This window comes from Aspergillus sclerotioniger, assembly GCF_003184525.1.
Source record: "Aspergillus sclerotioniger CBS 115572 chromosome Unknown BO94scaffold_2, whole genome shotgun sequence".
Taxonomy (NCBI): Eukaryota; Fungi; Ascomycota; class Eurotiomycetes; order Eurotiales; family Aspergillaceae; genus Aspergillus; species Aspergillus sclerotioniger.
In genome coordinates, this window is record NW_020290992.1 from 1,286,621 (window position 1) to 1,311,301 (window position 24,681).

The 24,681-nt window shown below is 51.7% G+C and overlaps 10 protein-coding genes across 10 annotated transcripts; 2 read left to right on the forward strand and 8 right to left on the reverse strand.

Annotated features, from left to right (window-relative positions):
* Positions 1–255: 255 nt before the first annotated feature.
* On the reverse strand, positions 256–1,202 carry BO94DRAFT_581042 (phosducin family protein; the record flags this gene model as incomplete). The annotated part of the gene is made up of 3 exons (XM_025615363.1): positions 256–271; positions 329–558; positions 618–1,202. 3 exons carry the CDS (start codon positions 1,200–1,202, stop codon positions 256–258), a joined length of 831 nt encoding a protein of 276 aa, XP_025472644.1.
* Positions 1,203–3,583: 2,381 nt separating this feature from the next.
* Positions 3,584–5,294, reverse strand: BO94DRAFT_139650 (WD40 repeat domain-containing protein). The gene is made up of 5 exons (XM_025605716.1): positions 4,914–5,294; positions 4,088–4,800; positions 3,941–4,030; positions 3,754–3,873; positions 3,584–3,685 (listed from the first exon to the last, which is right to left on the reverse strand). Exons 1-5 carry the CDS (start codon positions 5,026–5,028, stop codon positions 3,665–3,667), a joined length of 1,059 nt encoding a protein of 352 aa, XP_025472645.1. The 5' UTR covers positions 5,029–5,294; the 3' UTR covers positions 3,584–3,664.
* Positions 5,295–10,907: 5,613 nt separating this feature from the next.
* Positions 10,908–12,707, forward strand: samB (MYND-type zinc finger protein MUB1; the record flags this gene model as incomplete). Its single annotated transcript, XM_025615364.1, has 1 exon — positions 10,908–12,707. The coding sequence occupies one exon, from the start codon at positions 10,908–10,910 to the stop codon at positions 12,705–12,707; it is 1,800 nt and encodes a 599-aa protein (XP_025472646.1).
* A 564-nt stretch (positions 12,708–13,271) lies between these two features.
* BO94DRAFT_620253 (putative oxidoreductase, 2OG-Fe(II) oxygenase family) lies at positions 13,272–14,802 on the reverse strand (the record flags this gene model as incomplete). The annotated part of the gene is made up of 6 exons (XM_025616919.1): positions 14,573–14,802; positions 14,465–14,524; positions 14,338–14,391; positions 14,257–14,273; positions 14,052–14,202; positions 13,272–13,937 (listed from the first exon to the last, which is right to left on the reverse strand). Exons 1-6 carry the CDS (start codon positions 14,741–14,743, stop codon positions 13,272–13,274), a joined length of 1,119 nt encoding a protein of 372 aa, XP_025472647.1. The 5' UTR covers positions 14,744–14,802.
* Positions 14,803–17,749: 2,947 nt separating this feature from the next.
* BO94DRAFT_581046 (heat shock factor-binding 1 family protein) lies at positions 17,750–18,244 on the forward strand (the record flags this gene model as incomplete). Its single annotated transcript, XM_025615365.1, has 3 exons — positions 17,750–17,815; positions 17,903–18,002; positions 18,099–18,244. 3 exons carry the CDS (start codon positions 17,750–17,752, stop codon positions 18,242–18,244), a joined length of 312 nt encoding a protein of 103 aa, XP_025472648.1.
* Positions 18,245–18,365: 121 nt separating this feature from the next.
* On the reverse strand, positions 18,366–19,771 carry BO94DRAFT_482849 (disulfide isomerase TigA). Its single transcript, XM_025608907.1, has 2 exons — positions 19,133–19,771; positions 18,366–19,076 (listed from the first exon to the last, which is right to left on the reverse strand). The coding sequence occupies exons 1-2, from the start codon at positions 19,641–19,643 to the stop codon at positions 18,514–18,516; spliced, it is 1,074 nt and encodes a 357-aa protein (XP_025472649.1). The 5' UTR covers positions 19,644–19,771; the 3' UTR covers positions 18,366–18,513.
* Positions 19,772–20,060: 289 nt separating this feature from the next.
* BO94DRAFT_139923 (uncharacterized protein) lies at positions 20,061–20,859 on the reverse strand. Its single transcript, XM_025605717.1, has 2 exons — positions 20,485–20,859; positions 20,061–20,428 (listed from the first exon to the last, which is right to left on the reverse strand). The coding sequence occupies exons 1-2, from the start codon at positions 20,694–20,696 to the stop codon at positions 20,206–20,208; spliced, it is 435 nt and encodes a 144-aa protein (XP_025472650.1). The 5' UTR covers positions 20,697–20,859; the 3' UTR covers positions 20,061–20,205.
* BO94DRAFT_139927 (uncharacterized protein) lies at positions 20,592–21,036 on the reverse strand. The gene is made up of 2 exons (XM_025605718.1): positions 20,767–21,036; positions 20,592–20,716 (listed from the first exon to the last, which is right to left on the reverse strand). The coding sequence occupies exon 1, from the start codon at positions 20,995–20,997 to the stop codon at positions 20,776–20,778; it is 222 nt and encodes a 73-aa protein (XP_025472651.1). The 5' UTR covers positions 20,998–21,036; the 3' UTR covers positions 20,592–20,716; positions 20,767–20,775.
* A 1,051-nt stretch (positions 21,037–22,087) lies between these two features.
* Positions 22,088–22,904, reverse strand: BO94DRAFT_139935 (uncharacterized protein). Its single transcript, XM_025605719.1, has 2 exons — positions 22,690–22,904; positions 22,088–22,613 (listed from the first exon to the last, which is right to left on the reverse strand). Exons 1-2 carry the CDS (start codon positions 22,694–22,696, stop codon positions 22,207–22,209), a joined length of 414 nt encoding a protein of 137 aa, XP_025472652.1. The 5' UTR covers positions 22,697–22,904; the 3' UTR covers positions 22,088–22,206.
* Positions 22,905–23,239: 335 nt separating this feature from the next.
* BO94DRAFT_425140 (WD40 repeat domain-containing protein) lies at positions 23,240–24,238 on the reverse strand (the record flags this gene model as incomplete). Its single annotated transcript, XM_025607437.1, has 2 exons — positions 23,240–23,382; positions 23,512–24,238. Coding segments are annotated over 2 exons (870 nt in total), but the record flags the coding sequence as incomplete, so codon positions are not given.
* Positions 24,239–24,681: the final 443 nt, after the last annotated feature.

A 24,681-nucleotide genomic window follows, 5' to 3' on the forward strand; every position in this document is an offset into this window, starting at 1 on the left:
AAGGTCCAGCCCAGCCTGCCCGAACACCTGTACTAGTATGTACTGTAGATCCGTCTATATGCATGCATGTACCCGAACAAATAAAAACACCTTGCCGGCCAGATAAGGACACACGCAACGAAAACTCAAGAGAAATAGGATGGAGACCTGGACGCCCGCTTTACTGCGTTTTGCATGGTGTTCGTGCAGAAAACATGATTGTTGTCATATGAACGTAAATGAGAGTGGTTTTGTTTTTGGTTCGTTTTGTTTTGTTTAGAGGATGCGATACCTGTTTCGATACTTAGTATTTGGTTATATGAAGGTTGGGAATAGAGGGGATGCATACGACTTGAGCAAGTCTTCTAGACTATCTGCGCTGCAGCTCCGACCCTTGGGAATTTGTCTCATGATCTCGACGATCGTGGCGAAGACGTCTCCGTCCTTGTAAGCCAGCAAGGCGGGCGCTTCGATGTGGTCCATTTCGGCAATCTCGTGGTGAAGCTTGACAAAGTGAACGGTGGGCTGGCGACGGGCAATGGTGTTGAGACAGTCTTCGATGATGCCGCTTGGCGTGGACTATAAGTGAGTTGTTAGCGACAACTGATCTTGCTCTTCTAAGATAGGAACAATCATACCTCTGGGTCATAGACGCAGACGACCACCACCGTACCGGAGGTAACCTTTTCGATCGCATCGAGGTATCCTACCGCATCGACGATATCCACGGAGCCGTACAGTTTGCGTCGGGGGCTAGGCTTCCTCAGGCTCCGGGCCTGCATTTCCTGCATCCGTGATGTGCGCCATTGGTGAAGGAACCGTTCTTCATCGTCGGAGGAGCCATCTGGCGGGGAGGAGTTCTGCAGGAGTGTGGCATCGTCGGTGACGGACTTGGAGGAGAAATGGGACCGGTCGAGACCAGCCACTCCGAGTAGTGTCCTGCGAAAGGAGCTTTTGCGAGCACGCTCGAAGGCCTGGGCATCGGCGATGACACCCTTGGGGCCGGTGTTGGCGTCGTAGACGGTGTTGGGGACGCGGTAGCCGCTGGTGTTGCGGGAGTGCATGGCAGTTGGGTGGTCTTCGGTATCGGAGAATTGGGGTTCGTCGTGGTCAGAAGATTCGTCGGAGGAGTGGTCCGAGTTCTCACGGTCCTCCGGATGGGTAGAGAATTTCTCCCGATTGTTGTTTATGAGTTGATTGAATTCGTCTTGAGCAGATGACATCTTGAAGGACGAAGCGGGGGGGTTCCGGGATTATAAGCAGATGATGAAAGAAGATATTCTTAGAGCTTGACTGCGCCTTGATCTGCGTCAACAATGGGGTACAGTAGGTGCCTGTTTTATTTCTTATTTTAATTTTTCCTTTTTTTTTTCGTGGCAGGAAAAACTGGCTGGGAGCGAATAAGAATCGAGGAGGGAACGAAACGAGTTAAGATGGATCGTATCCAACACGAAAAGGGAGAGAAGGGAGTCCAAGAGGGTGTTAGTACACGTTTCAGATAATTACTGGCTTTCTCCTGAGAGAGAAAGGACGCGAGAGGGTGGGAAAGACGGAGTCGAGCCAAGGAAGGCGAGAGCGAGGGGAGAGAGAGTGTGTGAGAGAGAATAGGCTCGGAGGGAGGCTGAGAGGTGGCGGGAGATGAAACAATTGAAGACGACGATCGGAGCAGGCGTTTGGGACGGCCGGCGGTCGGCGGGCAGCCCGAGGGGTCGAATTGATCGGCCACGTCCAATCCTCGTCATCCTCGCCCCGAAAAGGGGCGGTGTTTCAGAAATCGGAGATCAGCCCCCGCGCTCAGAAGCACCTAAGAACCTTCCATCGGATTGGACCCCCTGTTGCCATGGTGCCATGGTTGATGTCCTGGCTGAGGATATGGTGCGTCTGAGAGAGAGACAGAGAACGAAGAAGAGAGAGACAAATTGCATTTATCTGCCTGTAATATTACATCCGAACGAATAAAGCACGTGGGATCTCGTGACGACATGGCTTCGTCTTCCACTCTTCATCTGCCGGTATGAAATGAATTACTACTATTTACTATCTATGTATTATTACAACAGATGACGTTGTCTAGAGGGTCCCGGAGGAAGGAACAGGCCCGGTTTCTTCCTTCCTCCTAGACAACTGGCACCTCTTCAGTGGACCTGGGGCAGCAGGATTGTTTCATCTTCATCGCACGCTTGCTTCCAACCGTTCGACGTGTCTCTCATGATCCCCCTCTGGTTGTTCATCGACCGCGCTGGCCGCCTGGTGGATACAACGAATGACACATCTCTTGCGAAGGCCCCCAGATTCCTTGGGTCCGCCGTCGGGCGACATCCGCGCAATTGGCCTCGAGCCTTCCAGCCCTTCCACATAACGGCCTTGTTCCTTCGAGGGTGGAGTACGGAGTCGTTGCCTTGCTCGATCCACTTGCGCGGGCAGAAACCCTTCCATCCGTCGGCAGGGCACGGAGATGGTGGGCTTCGAGACTGGATAGATCAACCAACCCCCACGCCAGAGTAGCTATAAATATCTGAGGTTCCGAACTTCAATCCTACGCACGCTTCCTTGTCACTGCAGGACATCCACTGCATTATATATATCTCTCTAGCAGATCGTCCCACCCCATCACTTGCCAGTGCGCTCATCCGTTGTCCCACCAGGATGATCCGGGGCTGGAGGCCTGATCACTGGACTGGAAAGAAAGGATCAGGGTCTCCAGAAGTATCGCCTCTGTCATTCGTACTAGTGGCTGCCTAAGGACTCTCTGCCACTCCTCCGCTGACGGCTTGGCCGGGTCATAAAAGAGGTCCCGCGGAACGAGATAAAGGAAAGATTTGCTGGAAATATGGTCGAATTGAACACCAGATCAAGAAAAGCCCGCTTGAAAACACTCAAATGACACAATCAACACACTTTCAAGACGTAGGCTGATGATTAGTAACAGAAGGAAATCACAATGGAGTCAAAGAAAACGTCATGGCCGATCCGGAAACATTCCCTCCCTTTCCATCCATCACCCGCAAAAAAATACACAAGGAGACAAGGAATAAGAGAGGTCAGAAAAGAAAAAGACAAGTCAAAAAAGCAAGAATGGTAGTCCGCGAGGGAGGAGAAAGGGACAGGGAAGATGTCGCAGAGGAGTGGGGGTAATAAGGGTAGGTGTAAATAGCGATAAAAAAAAAGAAAAGATGAAGTGAGAAAGGTAGAAAGTCAAACCCGCGAATAAATGAGAACAGGTGCCCGCAAATCTTCGAAGCCCAGAGATGACAGGTCGTTGCTTTTGACCCAGCAACGCACTTGTATCTGTGCCACGATCCCCCGAGGTCTCAAACATCAATAGCATTATTACAATCCACCGCACCAGTAGTCGAGCATTGTCGTTTCTTGTTGTTCGCATTCCGATTTTTTTTTTCTTATTTTTCCTCGGCACACCCAGCCGTGAAGGGCGGCGACATTTCAACCCAATATGCTCAGGCACCCTGACTGCCCCTTGGTTTTCGCTTCTTGGTGACTTCGCCCGTACTCCGAGATAGTGCATTAGGGAGCAAGGGCGACAAAATTGCTCCTTGGTGAAAAATATTATCGTACAATGGCAGACATTTAACCTAGTGGCGCAGAAAAGAACAGAGAGAAACTTCGAATGAGGACGTCGCAAAAGACTGAGACAGGGTATCTTTGCTGTTTTTGTTCGTTTTGTTTTTTACCAAGCCCAGACCTTGAGCTGCAAGACGAAGGATCATTAGTACGCCGCACAGCCCAGTTTGGGGGAGAAAATGAACTCGAGCTTACCAGAGAATCCCAGGATCCAGTGCACAAGCTGATGCCATCGTTGCTGACTCCCAAGCAGCTTACACGGTTCTCGTGACCGCTCAGGGATCCAACCTTGTCGCCTCGCAGAACATCCCAGACCTGCAGAATTAAAGAGATCAGTCAACTGCCCCATACCACGGCACACTCGGGGCGATGAAGATATTACCTTGCACTCAAAGTCATCGTAACCTGCAAAAAGCAATCTACCAGAAACGGAGAAGGCAACAGAGGTGATACCGCACAATATTTGGTCGCTCTGCAAGCACAATTCGTTAGCTACCGGGGATTCATGCGATACGGATGACGGCATTACCTGGTAGGTGTTGAGTTCCCGATCCGCACGGATGTCGAACAGACGGCAAGAGGTGTCGTCGGAACCCGTTCCGAAGGCGTTTCCGTCGGGGAAGAACTGAATGGCGTTGATGTCGGATTCGTGGCCGGCGAAAGTTTGCACTGCCTTTCCGGTACGGATATCCCAAAGCTTGGCGAAAGCATCACAGGCGCCCGAAACGAAGATGTTCTGGTTGGTAGGGTTGATGCTGATCGACATAACGTCGCCGAGGTGATCCGCGAATTCCGTCACTTTCGAGCCCGATTCAATATCCCACAGCATGCAAGTCATATCGCCGGAAGATGTGATGATTCTGCGATCGTTGATGAACCGACAGCAAGAGAGGTAGCCGGAGTGTCCAGAGAGCTCGCGCGCGACACGGGTCGGACCCTCGCGAGAGGAGAGGTTATAGATCGAGCAAATGTTGTCAAGACCACCACAGGCGACGTAGTTTCCACTCGGGGCGTAGGCGCAGGTCATGACCCACGATGACCTCAGCGGGATCGCATGAACCTTGTTCGTGGTGTAGGCGTCCCAGATGATGAGCTTTCCGTCCTGAGATGCTGAGACAAGATGCCGGCGGTCGGTCGACCAATGCATGGCGTAGATCTTGGCCAAATGGCCCTTGAGTGTCCGCCGGGGCTTCATCCCAATACGAGGCAGAGTTTCGGTTTGGTTCTGCGCAACCTGACGGACTATTGGGACCAGAGTCAGTTCGAAACACACGGCCAATCAAGAGTACGGCAGCGGTTGGTCTCCATTGCGAGGAAACCATGGCGTACGGAAAGGAAAGAACAGGAATGCGTACGAGTCGTGTCGGCCAGCTCATCCTTTCTGCGCTTGATCTTATCCTTGAGACCTTCAGCTTCGCGCCTGGCCGCGGTGATCTTGGCCTGCATCTGTTCGCCGGTCATATCGGCCATCTTGACGGAACGAGCCCCTGGGGAGGGAAGATGTCAATTGTGAAACGGAGATGGGCCTGTGGAAAGAAATTGAGTTGACGGCAGCGGCGGCGTCGTGATCCAGGGGACTGAAAGAACCCCGAGAGAGAGAGGGGGGGGGGAAGCGGGAAGAGGGCGGTAGGGGGGGGAAGAGGAGCAAAGAGAGGAAGAAGAGGGAGAGAGAGAGAGAGAGAACGAGGAGGGGGGTTGATTGGGTGTGGAGCGAGTGCACGGCGGAAGCGACCGAGCGACAGAAAGAAAGTTTCGACCCGGGGCAATGGTGAGGTGGTTCGGGCGTTTAAGTCAGCAGGGGTGGTGGGTTTAGGTGATGGATGAGCAAACTGCTGAGGAGAGCACGAGGTGGTGATTGCGTTAGAATAGTAGAAAGATGGAGAGGGAAAGGGGGGGAGAAGAGAGAGAGATAGAGGCAGAGAGGCGACGGACGGAAGGGCCAGAGAAAGAAAAGACAGGGAAAAATCCAGATGATGACAGGAGTCGTCGTCCGTAGGAAGATGGGAGGTGGACGTAGTAACTCCGTCGTAGCGCCAATAATAATGATGTATGGCCTCACCAGACTAAGACGTGCCTTTACCTATCGGGGCTCTGATGGCTGCTGCTAGGCGCGGCAGTACGGACCACGACCGACTACAAGATAGATAAAATTATATTCCGTCCTGGCTATGGGGGGAGGAGGGTGAGGAGATGAGATGAGATGAGATGAGATGAGATAGATGCTACGAACTGAAACAATTCCAATTATTCTTCCAGAACACTGCCCACCATATGGGTTGAACAAGTTAGAAGAAAAAGGAAGGAGAAGAAGAATCCGAATGATCGAATAATGGTTACTAGTGAGGGAGTTAGGGGAAGCTTCTCAGTTCTCACAGTCACCAAGGATCGAAGAGATACTTCGAAAGAGAGCCTTAGCCGGAGGAGCCTCCTGATGAAAGCCCCCCCCCCCCCGGTGACGGTACGAAACAATACCCAGAAGAACGTGGACCCCCTGATTGGTCCGCCGCAGGAGAAGGCCCGGCCGGCTCAATCTAAGCCAATCCATCTCGTTCTCCCGATTACATTAGGGGTAAAATTTCCCCCCTTCGCAGACTCGTAGGTTTTAAGGGGAGCAACAGACGGAGACACTACCAGCACCTAGCTCCAAGTACTAAGTGCCCAGGTAGGTAGGTACTCCGCCAAATGGTTCCAGGGGGTGGTCGACACCCTGGTCAAGCCGGTGGAGTTTCCGCCTCCATCCCCTCTGGTTGGCCAGCTCGTCGCAAGTGGAGGAACTCGGGACGCGAAAACCACAGGGAAATACCTGAAAGGGGACATCTCGTCGAATTAGTTGGGATTATTCTTCCGGATCTCCTTCCCATCAAAATTCAAAATAGGGGACATCTTGATGGCAAGCGGTTGAAGGAGCCTGGATCGAGGGTTCACGTAGGACAGGGTTCCCCAAATCGGTACCTACATCGTACATACATTTGACATTTGACATCTGACTTCCATCCCCATATCTACGCCGCTACGGGGCAGAGTCCGTTACTCTGCATGAATTGCTGCATACCCACCAGGATGCCGGATGGGTACCAAAAATACGCGACATAGTCAGCCTGGTTGGCCGTCTAAGCCTTGCACGAGTCAAACCCCTTCCCGACGACCAACCCGGTAGGAAAGAGGAGAAAGCTCTGGTTGCAGATCATGGTCATAGCTAGATAACGTCTACCTCGTTTGTCTCCTGCAGAACGGTCAGAACCAGGTCACGAATCCGGATCGGGTGAGACTCCGGCCTTAGGTGCATTCTTCTATATCCAGGGATTCTTGAACTGTTGCAGTGCGGGTATCATAAAGCGTTCAGGAATTGTTGCACTTGAAAGCAGAAAACCTCTAACACGAACTAGGTTAGGTAGGAGACAGAATGGCGCCGGTGTAATCTTGAGATTGGGTCGAATGAAATTGGCCTCTGAGGTTATCGGAACCATAAGATCATGAGTTGGCCCTGAAGGTTATATTTCAAGATGTCAGCTCAAGCTCCATTTCATGTCGACTGTACTATACGCTTGTGATTCTTGTGCAGAATTGATAGGCGTTGAGCCGACAGGTAAGCGGGGATGGATTGTTGCGATGGCTGGGGCAAATGCAAGTCAGAGGCTGTCTCCATTCCGGGTGTTCAATTCAGTGGCCATCGGAATTTATCGAGTGCTAGTACCCCGTCACCCGCTCAGTAGTACATCACTATTGATTATTGTCTCCGGCCAACAATCCTATTTTCTTTGCTTTTCTTTTCTTTTGCCTCTCTTTGACCTGCCGGAACGGGAAGAATCTTGCCCATCAGATGTCTTTGGCTCGGAGTGCGGCCGCCAGCCAACTTTTGTCGTTGCGCCGGACACGCCTACTGGTCATTTAATTTATACCATAGGACTAGTAGTGTTGGAGATAATAATATCCACATACGTCAGGTCCCAGAATCTTACTCCAGCCTGCAGCTGAACACTTCCCTTTGGACGGCATAAGTTCGGCACGCCTACCCTCGGCGACACATGACTAAACGCTAGTCCAGTCCACGGCAGTCGCCATCGGGTGATGAGGGCGGATTCTAGAAGGATGACAGGGACAAAGCAAATAAGACTATCATATTCTGGGTGTTGGGATTTGCAGATAACGATGGTCAGTGTGCGTTGCGGCGGGTCTGGGTGCGGAAGGGAAATTGGCCATCAGGAGTTGTCTAATTAGATCCAAAGGTGCCTGGCGATGATTATTAGTACCAGCGTCGGTATGGGGCGGGTATTGCTGCGTATTGCCTGCCCACCTGGAGAAAGTCGCTCCACCGGTGGGAGGATCGCTTGAAACTGTGCCTGACTAGCCCATCCGATGCCCCTCTCCACGGATGGTCTTCATTTATCGGAATTATTAATGATTATTATCGAGCTACTAGTCTCACGGGTTGGCCGGACTGCCCAATAGCTTATTATTAATAATGCTGTGTCCCCTGATGCTGGCTGCCTGCAAGCCTGCCACTACACAGCCTGCCCCGTATCTACATGGTAGAGTTTTGCTCTGGTTGTGGCGTGAGATGGATGATTCATGTGGCATCTACCGAGTCAGTCACAGAGGCAGCAAGTTTCTCTATTCTCTCGAGTGTTGAGTACTTGGCTGAATTCGCATCTATATATATCCACGGGATAAATAGCCTTGCTGCAGTGGCTGCAATGCCGGTCTTGCAATTTCTATATCGGTTTTCATTGGCTGGCAGAGCCGTTCTTCAACCTCCAGGCATACTACGTAAATAAGCCCATGCATGCCGCGCTTACTATAATGGATTACTATTGGCTACATATTAAAGCAGCCCATACTCCCTCGCAGACAAATCTGCTCATCAGTCCACCCAGTGCAGTACCTCGTCTCGAGCTGGGGCTCTGTGGAGGCTAAGCACAATAATGCAATACCATCACCCTCCCGGTCAGGCGGTCTTGATCATGGTCACTCCCGTGGCGTATATGGCGTATATGGCGTGCAGAACATACCTTGTACTACTGCAGGAAACCACTTTCATGTTACGGAGTTAGTATGATCAAGAAGCGCACAGGTACGGATCAAGCAATCTATACAAGGCTAACCATGATCTTAAATATAGAATAGTATGCTTGATCGGATCCGCCACCACAATACTAGTTTATAGTTCTCGAGCTACCAAGGGTTCGTCCCTTCTGACACCATAGTTACTTAGCCACCCTGAGTCAACAAGCTCAGCTGGCAAAGAGGACACATGAGTCAGCCAGCTGTTGACGTTGGCTTTAGAACGTCGCATGAAACGAACATTCATGCGAACATCCCTTCCAGAAGCACCTGCGCTTGAGCCCATTCTATATATAGCTGGTCAAGACGGGCTTGAACTTGGATTGGTGATGGACATGAACCCTGCACCATCCGGGGTATAAGCCGACTAGTCCGCAGCATCTTCAGCCCGTACGATGCAGGCGAGTGTATCTGGAAGCCTGGTTATACTGTGTGATTCGTCGAGACCGGCATCGGCTTCATTGAGGGCGGCTAATGATGGTGTGCTTGTCGGCAGCCGGGCAGCGGTTCGCGCCTAGATGTGTCTGTGTTTCTAATCATAGAATGTGACCGGCTGTCTGTGCGCTGTGATGGAGGGGTGAGGGGGATTGACTGTTCGCTGCTGGACAGGATCAAGCACAATCATAGCAGACCTGCAGTATCGGGGACGGCTGTGACAGTACTCGAGCAGGGATGTTAGCCTATGATAACTTACGATGGCTACCCTATGAGTCTAAATATACCAAACACGGGAGCGAAAGTACTGATCCGAGCAGAACCGATGCAGATTTTTCTCGCAACTCCATATCTGTGATCCTGATCCTTATCTGTCCCCACTCGCGGTGATGAGATCTGATGTGGATGAAGAGAGGGACAAAGATGACAGAAAATGGCGAGATCGGAGATTGTCCAGGCACCAGGATGGGCCAAATCTTAGAATTACACACATATCAAAGGGATAGCGATCGGGTCGCACGGCTCGATACATCGAAGCCCTTGGGTTGCTAGCAGAGATGAGACCGGTGCCTCAGGGACTTATTGTTGTCGTACCACCGTCTTGGAGGACGCGTGACCGAGGCCGAGGCGACTATTAGATAGGTATTTCAATGTTCTTAACCACTTCAGTCATATGTAGGACCGCCGGTGGGTTCTCGGGCTGGTCATTGCTCCTGGATCTACGCAGGACTCCGCTCATTCAGGTAAATGGGGACCGGTCAAGTAGAGAGAGAGAGGGGGGGGGGGCATGGGCGACCTTGGGGGTTGCCTGGTGGTGAGAAACGCCCTGTTGGATGAAGTGGTTGACTAAGGGATGAGTTGTGACTGGGAGAAAATTGGAGCAAAGTCACCAGGCAGATCTTCAGTCCGAAGGGGTCATGTTGTCGGATGCTGAATTCGGTGGCGAACCCCGAGAGGGTGAAATTAGTAGTAGTCCCGGTGAAATATCGCTCGCATTGATCGATCCAACAACGACCAAGTTTCTCGATCGAATATAATTTCCGGACGAGAGAGAACCCTTTTTTAGCCAAGTCCGAGTTCAAGTGCAAGTCCAAGGGGAGAGAGAGAGGCAGAGGCAGAGGCAAAGAAAGGGTGGCGGGCCAAAAAGCCTGGAGGACGAAAACGCCCGCGCCTGACACGCCCAGCGTCGCTCTCCGCTTTCGCTTTTCCACGCCGACCTTCTCTCCTCCTCCTCGACTCCTCAACTCAACTCCTCCTCCTTTCGATTTGAACTCCCCCCCCCCCGGTCGCCATTCTCATTCATCCTTCGCCTCCACCTGAGAACCCCTTTCGCGCCATCCTCCGATTTAATCTGGCTTCTCCCCCGCAGTCTTTCCTTCATCCTAGCCCTCGTGCTTGTCTACGCTTCCTATCCTTCGTGATTCATCGTGGCCGCCAGGCTCTGACGGACCCGGTCTTGGCCTGAACAATCCTCTCTCCCCTTTCACGCCGTTCGTCCATCATTCTGCTGTCGTCCGACCCATCGCCCATCCATCCCACCTACTAAACAACCCTCTCGTTCTATTGACCGTATCCCTGACTCGGACTGGATGACGAGGATATAATCGACCCGGCCCTCGCCTCCACCTCGCTTCTCCTTTCCTCATTTCTTCGCTCGGTCACGTTCCTATCGTCCGATTTTCCATCTCACCCCAGGGGTTGGACGCACCACCCTTTGATCGAGACATTGTCAGATCCTCGGTGATCTGACTAGGACGATATCCTTGGGTCCCGTGGTGATCATATTATCACCCCCTGACTGTCACCGACCGGCATCCGTCACAAATTAGATCCTGTACATTCTCTCGCCCACCATGCGGGAGGTCAACTTCAGCATTCCTAATGTCAATAAGGCCTCTGTTAATATCACAACCACGCTGTACGACCGGCGTGCCCTCGATTGTACATCTACGCTACCGCTTATAAATTCCCTCAATCATTTGGCCTATCTCACCACATCGTCGGCCCGCATTCGCGATATCCTGACCGTCGATGGCGGCATCGAACGGCTGGTATGTATCCTCAAGGAGGGTCGGAGTCGGGATTTGATGGAGATGTGGAAGTGGAGCCTCGCCTTTCAATGCGTTGTCAATATTGGTGTGCGGGGCTCGGAGAGTGTGCGGACGCGAGTAGTCGAAGCCGATATGGTGCCGGTGATTGCCACCATCCTGGATAACTATATTAAAGTAGTCGAAAAGACCCGTCCACGGGCAGATCCAGAAACCCAGCGACACTCGTCTCGACACCATTCCAAGGGGGCTATCACCAGCGATGCTCCTGCGCGTCCGGCCTATGTGGATCAATCGACGAACACGGAACAACGCCCCTCTCGCCGCCAGGCGCCACCACCTCACATTGAAATCCCTCCTTTCTACCAAGACAGCCATGCTTCCGACACTAACGCCATGGACGTTACGTCGTCTCCTCGGGTACCCGTGACCTCTCCTCCGGAACAGAGCACTTTCACACAGGATGGCCCCAGCCCTAGCAGTGATACCCGGTATGCCCAAGCCGCTCAGCGTCTCCGGGTGATACAGCCCCTGGCCACCACCCTGCGTCCCATGAGTGCTGCCGATGGCTTCGGTCTGCGCCCGGTGCGCGACACCGAGCGACTCCCCAGTATGCTGCCGGGCTTCCACAATGGCATTGTATCTCAGCCTGATTCCCCTACCACCCCAAGCGGACCTGCGCAGCTGCGCAGCAACACTCAAACAACACTCGCCCGGCCCCGTCCTACCCTGAGGCAACAACAATCAGCCTCCGGTGAGTCGGATGATGGGAACGGTGAGGGTTCGACAATGGGCGATGACACAGTTTCTGGCGAAGCTACTGAGCCTATCGTTGGCATCCAGAACCGTATGGAGATTGATGATGTCGGCGACCGGCAAACGGTGCTGGAAGGCGTGTCCAATACGCACGACCTCACTGTCAATGACACTTCCGAAAGCCAGGAAGCCGAGACATTCAACATCACCCACCGGTCTACCTTGATCGCGAACGACGCAGCGCGCACAAACCCAGCGTCGGGCTTGTCGCCCACGCAGGCCCCCAACCAAGCCACTTCGCCCGCGATTGTTCCCAGCCCATACTCGCTGTACGTGCGCGACCGATCGACGACCGCAGCTCAGGGGGTCTTGACATCGATGCCTCGGGATGAAGATGTCCTGATGTCGCTTCAGCTCCTTGCCTATGTGTCCAAGTACTGCAACCTCCGCTCCTACTTCCAGCATTCACACCTCGTCCCGAAGCTCAAGATGGACCGCGAACTCCAGATGCTGGAGGAGGGCGTGTCCCCGATTGAACCTGCCGAGGAGGAAGATGAGTACCTGCTGCCTGACGACGTCAACATCTTCCCGCTAGTGGAAAAATTCACCGTGCGACACCACTCCAAGGACATGCAATACTGGGCGTGTGTGGTGATGCGCAATCTCTGCCGCAAGGACGAGTCACGCGGCGGCATCCGACAGTGCGCATACTACAAGTGTGGAAAATGGGAGGAGTTTCAGCGGCAGTTTGCCAAGTGCCGACGCTGCCGGCGCACCAAGTACTGCAGCAAAGATTGCCAAAAGGCGGCGTGGGTGTATCATCGCCACTGGTGCCACACGACGCCATGATATGAACGCACGAACTGTTTAATACCTAATGCATACCGGCTTGCATAGCGTCGTATCTGTCATACCATTTCATTGTTTCTTCCGAGGGTTCACGTCTACCCGTGCATGGCATTTCAAACCTGGCGGCGTTGCTCTTCATCCCAAAGATACCTCTTGTATGTCGATTCGTTTTCCGATTCCACCTTTCTACAGTGTTTGATTACAGGCCCGAGCCTGATCGGTCATATTATTCTAGCGGTCATGAATGCGCACTTGTTTATTTCCCCTCTCGTTCTGTCTTGACGCCCAACGATTTTCCTTTGTGAGTACTATCTAGCATGCGCCCCGTGAGGGGCGCTTTCTTGGGCTTGATTTTATATAGTTCTGTTGGCAGTTGACTGGATATCAGCCAGTCATTGGTACATGCTTGTGCATAGGGCCTGAAGGCCATACCTTGAAATAATTGATCATGAAGCAATAGATTCTACAATACCTCGATAGATTTACCTCAATAGAATCTACTAATCACCTGGCAGATACATATACATCCTATACCCCTCCCTCCTTGCCCATCAAAAACAAAAATCACTTCCGAAACCCATACGTAGCATCCAACCTCGCCATCAAATGTTCATGCGCCGTCAACACCCTCCCATCGCCATTATCCCCTCCCTCACCCAACACCCCCGCCCCACCCCCAAACCCAACTCTCCTCCCCTCCCGCGCCTCCCTCTTCATCCTCTCCCTAAACTCCCCCACCACCTTACTCGGCACAGGCACCAACTCCGTCCTATCCATCGGATGACAAAAATACACAATACTGTATCTATCCTGCGCCGACCCTTCTTCACTCTCTTGTTGCTGTTGCTCAGCCATAGGAAACACAACCCTATGCACCGTCGACTTGAGTAATCCCGAAGTCCAATAACTTAGTAAATCCCCGATATTCACTAGAATTGGAGGGAAGGGATACGTTTCGCCCTGGGAGGTGGATACGTTGGGGGAGGGTATAACAGGCACAGGCGCCCAGTCCCCACTCGGGGTTAAAATCTCCAGCCCGGGTTGACCTGGACGCTGGAAGAGGAGCGTGATGGAGCCGTAGTCGGAGTGAGCACCGGCTCGGACATCTAGCGTGTGGTTGTAGGTTGTTGTCGTTGGGGATGTGAGGGAGGGGTAGTAGAGGTAGCGGAGGATGCTTCCTGTGGGGCCGGTGGTAGGGTCGTGCCGGGTTGTGAAGAAGTCTTTTGGGATCTGGATTGTGTTTGTTGTTAGGTTGGGGTTGGGTGTGGTTGGAGGTAGAGGATGGATTGGTGGGGTGTGTGTATGAGGTTGAGGGGGGAAGGGGTGGATATGGGATAGACTTACATCCAGTCCCAATGCAAGAAGAGTCAAGATGCGAGTGCAGGTCTTGTTGCAGAGGGAGGAGAAATGGGCGATTTCGGATTCGTGGGGATGGAGGGATGGAGGGAGGGGTTGTTGGGCTTGAGAGTTTGCGAATTCGCCGAAGTTGAAGGCTCTATTTCATTGTTGTTAGTTGGTGGTGGGTGGGATGGTAGTGGGGGAGGTATACTCTTTGAAGTCGCCGGTCTGGAAGGGGGTTAGTTGGATGTTATAGATATGGGATTGATGATTGATAGAGGGGGGAGCTTACTCGCTGATGCTCTGGGTCCAGGGTCTCGGTGTGCATGCCGGACCAGCCGCGGTTCTGTATCGGTCAGTGTTGGTCATGGTTGGAAGTAGGGTTGAGAGAGTAAGGGTAGTAGGTAGGTAGGTATTACGTTGGATTCAATTCGACAAGCGGCTTTTTCTTCGACAGGGGAGGCGAAGAAGGTTTTGGACTGCGATATTCATTAGTATTTGAGCAGAAAATGGGGGAATGGATATACCAGCTCAAATGCCCGGTCTACCTCCGCGGCAGTAAAATCCGTCCCCCGGCTGTCAACATACAGAAAGCCATACTTGGTAGCGGCATCCAGAAGGGCTTTCCCCGCTGCTGGATCGAGGGGGTTGGAAATGTCCAGTACGGGGAGCTCGATGGGAGGGCCGACGTCAGTCATGATGCTTATGATTGAGAATAGTAGTGTCTGAAAAAGATAGCGTTGAGATATGCTTGCTGTGCGTGGGGATGGAATAGATTTATAGGTGGTGGGATGAGACGTTATCGGATCTGCGGGGACCCCCGAACGGGACCCGGTTGGCTATCGGCTATCGATCGAATCGCATCGATGGCTGGATGGAGGCTTTCCATTTGCAATGCAAATTACTGCGGCTGATTGGACCAGTGGGGGTGTTCTACTTGATATTGAAGGCCATATGAAGTATTTTATGCCGCCAATAAATGATTTATTACCGTGAATAAAATATAGCTTACTCTAGCGATGAACTGGTCTTCTAGCAAATGCATTTATCAGGGGTTTCAATTAAGAGATAACACCCACCATGCATTTGTAATAATAATCAGAATTATTTCTCCAACATATCCTTGATTTTCTCGAGGTTGCCAAGGCTGGCTTGATTACAGTCTTCTTCACAAACTCAAATTGCAACGTAACAATTCTTTGGAAAGTCCTCGTCTATGGAATCAATATCTTCTTAGTCCTTATTTTTCAAGCTTTGTTTATATGCATCAATGATTCAGACGACATAAAGGGTTGATACGTTTAGACTTGAGCATCCTTACCTCTATGGAATCACAGAAGGGTATAAGACCAAGCTTCATGCTTGACACATTCTGCAGACATCAGATAGTAGACACCTTAAGATGGATACTTTATTCGTGGCTGTCTAATAATTGAAAGACTGCCTGTGAATAGATTCATCCTCAATTAAAACCACTGGGTATCAGAGTTAGAGCACTCTAGAGTGACCTCCAACCAAGACTCTCGAGGATGTTGGGAACGTTTCGGCAACTCGATAGTCATGGGCACGGGCGTTGTAGCCGACCCTTTTACGGAACTTCATCAATTGTTGCTCTAGTTGTTGCTTTAGCTGCTTCTGCTGGGGAGAATAATAAAGCGAACGTTCCTGCATAGACGTAGGCTAACCCCAGCCTTGTGACAGGAGAGACATGAGTCGCTCATTATTCTGTCCGGCACATCAATATTCGAGAATTCCTTGCTCCCTTGTGGAGGATTCAGAAATAGGTCGCTTGAAGACACTCGTGTCCATAGTACCAAAGCCGTTGTTACAATCTGCCAGACATTAAAGCAAACGTACCATCTAGTACTGGCCAGCATCTATGCAGACTACACTATGCCATTGATACCTATTAATCCCACATCAGGAGCCCTTCGGTAACCCTTTGAAATCTTGCCACGCAGCGGCTAGAGACTTTATTAGCCATAAATGTTTAACCGACACGAGTTCGCTGATTAGAGTATTCGGCAGATTTCCAAAAAGGATTCGCTGACTCCGAAGTATGTTTCAAGTCCGACTTCAATGGTTTCAAAAGAGAGGTCTCCTTTTAGGACGGCATTATCATGTTGAAAAACATCAATCGAGCCCTGGGCATAGCTGGGACAGGCTAATGGGTATCTTTTGACGTTTGTTGGGAATTAGCATGCGGTAAATGGACGGCTTTTCATTCGACGTTCTTCTTTCTTTCCCCTGCCTGATTTTCGTCTCCGCCAGGGTTGCTGCTCATAGCTGGCCCTTGGATATGAGCAAAACCCAATACCATTCAAGGTGCAAGCTCAGAAGTCTCATTTTTCCTTCGATTTGTATCGGCACACCATGATGATCAGATGGTATATTGAGATTTGATTATTATGACCCACAATATAGGCTTGTCGATATGTTCTGTATACATGTGCAGCGCAAACTGTTGAAGTTGACTAGCCGGTTTAAACTGCCCAATTTCAACAGCTCGATTGAAGGAGGTGATGTCTTAAGCAGTGTTTCTGTCGTCGTTATCGAGAAATCATTTCTTTCTCCAGATCGATCAGTATCACAGTCTGTGGCATGAGATGTTAACATATCCACAATGGTTTCCGGGTATGTTCCACCGTCTCTCTGCAAAAACCTCACTGAATCATCGACCACGCCAAACATATCCAGAGTTATAGCATTCAGGTAGTTAGAATGTAGTCATCAGTACCAGGACATCTCAGCTGGCCAAGTTGACACGTTCCCTGGTAACGTCCTGCAACTGACCAGGTCTCGAATAACAATACTGCGTATGAAGTCAACAATGCTGACAGCACCTGTCCAACATTATTGTTGAAATTTCCAACTGCTAAAGCAGCAGATTTCTCAGGCCGGTAACGACATGATGAGATGATGATATTCAGTGAATATCTGTTCGAAACCCTAGATGCTAGATCACTGGATGTAATTGGTGTGTGTAGGGTCTTGATCATTTGTAGCATTTTGTAGACCTATCTCGTTATTTGTTTCGCATCTAGGAAGAGGATGTATCGATGTTGTGGATTAGATGATGCGATGAGATGAACTGCCAGAGTAGAGTAGAGTATCTTGTATGGATAGTAGGGTAAGACCGTTGCAAAGAAGCGATGTCATGATGCTAATTGTACTTTTTAATGAGTCGGATTAGATGATTCTGTGCATATCCAATAGGTCGCGTGGAAGTAAACTTGAAGATCCGATAGAATAAAATATGCTAGTAAAGGTAGCATATGGCTATTGCCTAGAGCAAGATATTTGTAGAAGAAGAGATATCCCCGGAAGGTGGCCCCTTTTATACTTGAGATACCAATGAATACCTACGAGAATATTATTCCCCATCAACAGTATTTTATTAAATATTCCCATTCATTCCCTACCTACAATCACTAATTAATAATTCACCCATCCAACCCATCATACCAACTATATGAATCCCTGCCTCAGGCCCCCACCACCGCCACGCCACGCCACGCCGCCAAGACCCCCCAAACCATACCCAAAACAGCAACAACACCATCATCAATCCATCCCATACTAACTCCGTACTCCGTCCGTACCTCTTCACATGGAACTCAATTAACCACTACCTACGAAGTACACTACATTCATCCCCCCAAACCACCACCAATCTACCCAACCAAACCAACCCAACGAACAAAATGTCCACCGACTCTCCCCCCCTCTCAACCACCGAAACCGTCCCTCCCCCAACAACATCCACTCAGGTACCTTACCTCCCCTCCCCATTCCCCTCCCCCCACAATAACCAACCCATCAACCCCAAACTAACCGTACCTGAAACAACGAAAAAGACCTCCGACCCCCAAGGCCAATTCTCCGCCGCCGTGGACGATCTTCTCGACCAACTACAACATAAATTCGATGGGGTGTCGAGGGAGATGTTTGGGAAGTGTACGTCCCTATCCCCATCCTGTTCTGTATAATTTTTCTGGGGGATGTTGGTATTGTGGGGGTATAAATGCAATGCTAATATAGGTGGTTTGGCAGTGGACGATATGGCGCGACGATTGGATGAATTAGAGGCTTCGTTTACGGTTGTGGATGGGACGACAGCGGCTGCGGGGACAGGGACGGGGACGGGGAGTACGACGGGGAGTGGGAGTGTGAGTGGGAGGGGGAGTCCGGAGAAGTGATCCTTGTGCTTTTTTTTTTCTTTTTTGTTGATATTGGGGGTTGGGTTGGGTTGGAGTTATGGGTTCGGTGGTAGATGCGTGTGTGGATTGTGTTTGTTTGATTTGAGGTAATAGAGATACCCCCTTTACTTATTACTTACTAGTATTTCTTTATGTTGTGGCTGGCTGGCTATCGTCGAATAATTTCAGTATGTTGATATACTCGACATTCTCATCTTCAATATCATACAGAACATAACATATCCTGCCAGTCATAATCCATACAATATCTACAACTCATCCTTGACTTCCTTCTCGCCAACAAATTGACGAAGGATGTTGCTCCGCGACACAAGGTCGTCCACCTTCTCCGGGGCCGATCCACCCTTGGCCAGGATCTTCTCCAACCGAGCGAGCTCCTTGCTCACGTACTCGGCGTTCTGGCTCAGCTTGTCCGCAACCTTGACGTAGTACTGGGCGTACTTGTCCTTCAGGTCGGCAGCAGCCTCCTTCAACGCAGCAGTCAGATCAGCAGGGGAGCTGACGATCAGCTCGTCCAGGCTGGCAATGGTACCAGCCTTGGCATCCAGACCACCGCCAATGGTACGGTGGGTACCGGCCTTCTCGTTCAGGTAGTCAATGAAGGCCTGCTGGGAGCGGGCACCCTCGTAGGAAACCGATTCCGTAGAGCCCTTAGGGAAGAACTTGATGGTGGGGTATCCGGACACGCCCTGCTCTCTGGCAGTAGCCTTACCGGTCTCAGCATCGGCATCGACCTTGGCGATCACGACGTCGTTCTCGAGCGCGAAGTCATTGGCAAGCAATTCCCAGGTAGGAGCGAGGTTCTTGCAGTCTATCCATCATGTCAGCACCGGTTCCAGTTATCTACCAGACGAGGAAGAAACTCACGTCCACACCAAGGCGCAGTGAAAGCGACCAGAACATCCTTGTCACCATTGACAACCGACTTGAAAGTCGCGTCGGTCAACATCTCCACCTTGCTGGGCTCCTTCTTAGGTCCGCGGGGCTTGACACCCGTCTTCTCGGTGATAAACGCAGACAGACTCTCCAGATCACGGCCTCCCTTGTAGTCCTCGGGGGTATCGCTCTTTCCATCGAACCACTTCAGAGTCGGGAATCCCTGCACACCGAACCGGCGGCCCAGGTCGCGGTTCTCGTCCGCATCGACCTTTGCCACCGACACCTTGTCCGAGGCGTGGGCGAACGCTTGACCGAGCTCCTCGTAGACGGGCGCGAGGTTCTTGCAGTGGCCGCACCAGGGAGCGAAGAATTCAACCAAGGCGGGCTTGCCGGACTTGAGGACAACGTCGTCGAAGTTCGTGGGAACGAGGTCGACCACCGCGGTGACGGCGGAGGCCAAGCTGAGGCAGCTGGCGAGGAGATGGTTAAGGCGAACCATCGTGATGCAGAGGGATAGAGTAAAATCGGAAAAGGGAAGAGGACAGGTCGGTGAATGTCCTTGAGACCAGGCTGTTGGTCAGCTGGCGTGGTTGTTGCTGAAGTAGATCGAGGAGCCCCGGCGGGAAGGCGGAAGCGCTGCGGAGACCGAGCGGGTCGGAAAGGACACTTGGTAAGTTATCCATCACTAAGCAGCTCTCCTACACTCACTCAGCTCAGCTCAGGCACGGCTAAATCTATTGTATTACTGCCACTACGCTTCGCTGCAGCCTGACTACGTGATACGCTTCACCTGTCAGCCCTTCTTTTCTAGTAATACATCGTGTGCGGAGTAGGATTGGTGAAACTATCAGGTGGGCTCGGGCCACCCGGCCGACACGACTACATAGATAGTTCGTGATGTCGTCGTCAAGTGCATTCTCTTGTCCCGAGCAGAGGACCTCCTTCGCTCATCACCGCCGCTCCGCCAACCAGCGGTTCGCACCCTCCCAATTCTTGCTGTCCTTGATCTCCGTGCCTCCACTCTGTGTACCGCGGTAAACCTAAGACTATGAGTAAATACGTCATGCAACCAGACACGAGGCTGGACCTACCGCATCCCAGAGCTTGAACGCCATGTCCAGGTTGCCCGTAAAACTGTCACTATGCTGGAACCACTCCTTGCCCTTTGCTTTGACATCCGTCCGCGCCTCCGGCGATGTGGGATTCGCCTGCAAAGGCAGATCATCCAGGTAGGTACGCACAGCGATGCCCAGACCGCAGTCGTTGTCGTCGATAAACGGCAACCTATCCGCATTAGAATTTATGACTTCGATGTGCAGTCACTTTGTGTAGTCACTTACTTAACACTCAGTTCGCCCCAGTCGTTGCGCTCCCGCTCAGCATCGCCGCTCAGGAGGAGGCCGGTCAGAACCACCTCAATGAGGTTCCGTAGCGTGGAGCGCACTTCGGATATCAGGGATCGGTAGCAGAGCAACTGGCGGCTTAGTGGCCCGGAGTAACCGATACTCTTATGCTGGAGTTTGGCGATACAGGCGACGCGGGAAACCAGCATGTTTTGGCTCTTGTCTTCGTCTACAGTCGATAAATCAGCGCAGTCCACGGCCCATCAATCGGCATCTTACCTGATCCCCTCATAGGACCCCCGGAAACATGGGAGAACCACGGCTGGGAGTTGAGCAGGCCAAACCGCAACATCTCGATGGCCAGGAATGTAGACTCCTCAAGCGCATCGGCCGGGTCGAGTCCCGACAGTGCTTGCTCAAGACATACTCCCCACTGGGTAAGCTGATGTTTCTCGTCAATGTAGCCGCGGAGCTGAAGAAACCGCCAGTAGACATTGGCCAGAAGCTCATCTTGTGACGATAAGGACTGGTCGTGTCAGCTCTTGAACCGCAATCCGGACAGGGACCCTTACTGGAGCGTCCTTAGTAGAAAGGGAGTTTGTGACAAAATCGGCGTCCTTTAAGCTCTGCACAGCGAATTGGAAACGTCCGACCGAGCCCTAGTCCTGTTAGCAACGACCTATGCCAAGCGAAGACTGGACTTGCCTGCAACTTCCTCAAGCTCTCCGGAAGCTGCTCGCTGGGGATCTTCCACGATTGAATTGAATCTTTGACAGAAGGAAGGCTTTTGAGGTTGATCGTGGCAGGTGACTTCTCGTCGTACCATGTTCGCACATTGATCACCTTGGTCTGATAGAACCGGTGGAGGGAGTTCGATAACAGGCCAATGGCCTGCGTTCTGGTGGGTGTGAGAGTGCTACCAGCAAGATCGCGGTATATATCCGTGTCCTCGACGCCCAACGGCAACGAGATGAGGACTTCACCTGAGGTGAGGTAGTTGGGCACATCGGGACCCAGAATGCCCTTGGACAGGTAGAAGTAGAGCTCCTCCGGGAGACGTTGGCCGATCAATTCGTGCATATCGGAAGAAGCACTCTCCGGGTCCATAGGACCAACCTTGCCGTCCACATCAATATACACGTGGTGTTTCACCGTCATCAACGTGCGCTTGTAGCGATCTGTGTATTGGAGCTCCTGCATCCGGCGATCATCCTCGAACTGGGAGCAGAGGGCGAGTACGCTCCGTCCGGCCGCATTGAACATCGGCAGTGCATCTCGAACAGTGGGGTTCTTCCCGGGAAAGACATGGTTCTCCAAAACAGGGAAGGGCTGAAGGAATGAAGAGCCCAGAAGAAGGCAAAAGTCCAGGAACTGCTCATGTGATAGACGGCCGAGTTCTTCCAGACATGTCTGTTTGGTGATCCAGAAGAATTGTGCCGGGTCAATGTCAATGCGGGTGACCAATTTATCAATGTCGAACATCAAGACTTCGGAGGGACCGTAAACAGCGTCGACCAGAGGGTTCGGTCCCTTGGCCAGGTAGGAGAGCTATGAAACAATTGAGGTCAGATGCGCGCAACCTTTGTGAGGTCAGCAGTCTCGTACCTGAGCGGCAGCACTATATGGGGCCACAATATAGTCGATGCCATGTTGGAGGAGAATTCGCTGCAAAAATTGGTAGAGGGACTCGGGACGAGGGGTGCCTAGGACAGAGGACAGTCAGACACGCGCTTCAAGAACCAGAACTAGTGTCGTACCCGCGCTGCTGAATGCGTCCACCACTTGATCGGCCTGTTGTTGATCGTAGAGGTCCCAGGCCTGCTCGAATGCCCGGACCGACTCCTGCTGCACGTGGGGTCGTTGATCCTTTTTGCCAAAGTCGAGACCGTTGAACACGAAAATACAGCCCACGCCCAGATCCTTATAGACCTGCAATTCTTTCTCGATGTTGCTCTTGAGTGCGAACGGGAAGCCACCCAGGGCGATCAGAAGGGGCTCGCGTGTGGAGGGTTGGAGGAGGTGTTGAGAAATGTAGTGCGACGCATCGATACCGACAACCGCTCCTTTGAGGGCGGAGAGGGGGAGATGTTGGGTGCGGGTAGCGGCCCATTCATCCAACGGACGGACTGTGCAAAGTAAGATTGGGTTAGCTGAAGAGTAACAGGTCCTGGAGCTCCGCGGGAGCTACAACAGCTGACTTACTCGGCATGGTTCAAACTGGAGCTGTGTTGCGGACTTAGACGCCGGAGCCGATACCAGGCATGGAGAGCCCGGTGGGGGGAGGGAAGGGTGGGGAGATTAAAAATAGGAGTAGAGGGAGTGAGAAAATGGGGAGGAAGAAAGGAAGACAGCGAGGAAGAGGAAGAAGAGGAGGGGGTGGAGGGGTGGAGGAGAGGGCCGGCGAGAGAGGGGATGAGTGAGAGTGATGATGCGACAATCGGCAACACGGGCTGTTGATGCCAATCACGAGGGCGGTGTTGCCCCGGCCAACTGGCCGATATTACACCCACTTCACATCTTCAGACTCCTAATTATTCGAAAAGCTTGAATTGAGACTATAGCCCTTGTTTTCCTTTATGAAATGCGACTCAGACCCCTTCGATCAGGGTTCTGCAACGATGAACATCGTGGTATGTGTTTGCAATCCCGTTACATGTCGAAGTATGAAAGGGTCAATGAAAACTGTTAAAGTCCACCACCCACCTTGCTGTCCGCTCCTAACAGATCCAAGTGAGTTCAGTCGTTTACCTAAATTGTAAACTTTCACCGTTTTATCCCACGAGCTCGATATAAGCATCCCACTATCTCGGCTGAAAACCAGATCCAGAACGCACATCTTATGACCCTTGAGGGTCTGAAGGCATGCTCCGGTGTGTACATCCCACAACTGTATGTCTCTATCAGTCGACCCAGTTGCCCATGCTCTGCTATTATTGGTAAAAGTCGGGCACTTCACCCAGCCGTGGTGTCCCTTGATGACCTGAAGACACTGCCCAGATCCTGCATCTCAGAGCCGCACTGTACAATCGTGGGAGGCAGATGCAAGCACCTTGCCATCTGGGCTGAAGACGACAGAGCTTACTGCTCTGGTATGGCCCTCAAGCACTCGGATGCATTTGCCTGGGTTTGGATCCCAATACCGTAAGGTCCCGTCAGTAGAGGCTGATGCTAGCATGCTGCTATCAGGTGTGAAGGTGATTGCTACAACAGCCCCTACATGACCCATTAGCCTATGAAGACGTTCTCCGGTGGTTGTATTCCACAGCTTCACCGTGGTGTCACTAGAAGATGTCGCTAGAATCTTGCCATCATGAGTGGAAGTGATAGCCCAGACGGGACCAGCATGACCCCTGAGTGTTTGAATGCACTGACCCGTAGTAGGATCCCACAACTTGACCTGAGAGTCAAAACAGGTTGATAGAAATATCCTATTCCCAATATGGATTACTCCAGTGTCTAGATCCGTGTAGCCCGTGAAACTCTGGAGGCACTCGCCTGTGACTGGATCCCAGAACTGGGCTATGCAGTTGGAGGGAGCAGTTACTAAGACTCTTCCGTCCTGTATAAACTTGAGGGAATTGACAGGTCCAGTATGGCTTTCAAGGATTTTGAGGCACTGTCCTGTGAAAATATCCCACAGCCGTACTGTCTTGTCGTCAGAGGCGGATGCTATCTTGCCCTGTTTGGTAATTGCGACAGCTTTGACTGATTCCGTATGGCCTTCTAGTGTCTGTGGAATTATACCCCAGTCGACTATATGAGGGACTTCAGTCTCCCAACCAAGAGCTCGAGGCGCTCCGGAAAGTTGCCTCCACAAGTAAGAACTTTGCGACTGGAAAGCAGAGATATGTGCCTTCTTCCCGGCGCCTCCTCTCGCTGATGGGGAGAAGTAAATTCGAGGTTGTTCCCTCCAGTGGGGCATCCAGCCATTCTCCTTGACAAGTTGAAGAGTTGCGTCGGTTGAAATCTTTGCCATGTCTTCCCTGAGAAGCAAAGCATTGGCCGGATATGTTTCGCTTTCCCATGGTGCGATCTGACTTCTAGGTGGAGCATGTCAACTTTGGGATTATAGCGTGTGTCGCGGTATTTCTTGAATTGAGACCGGAACCCGTAACCCGGCTCAAGCTTTGCCGGGCGTTGTACCCGGATTGTGCGTGGGTAGGTTAGAATAACTGCACCGCGCGCCTCGCGGTA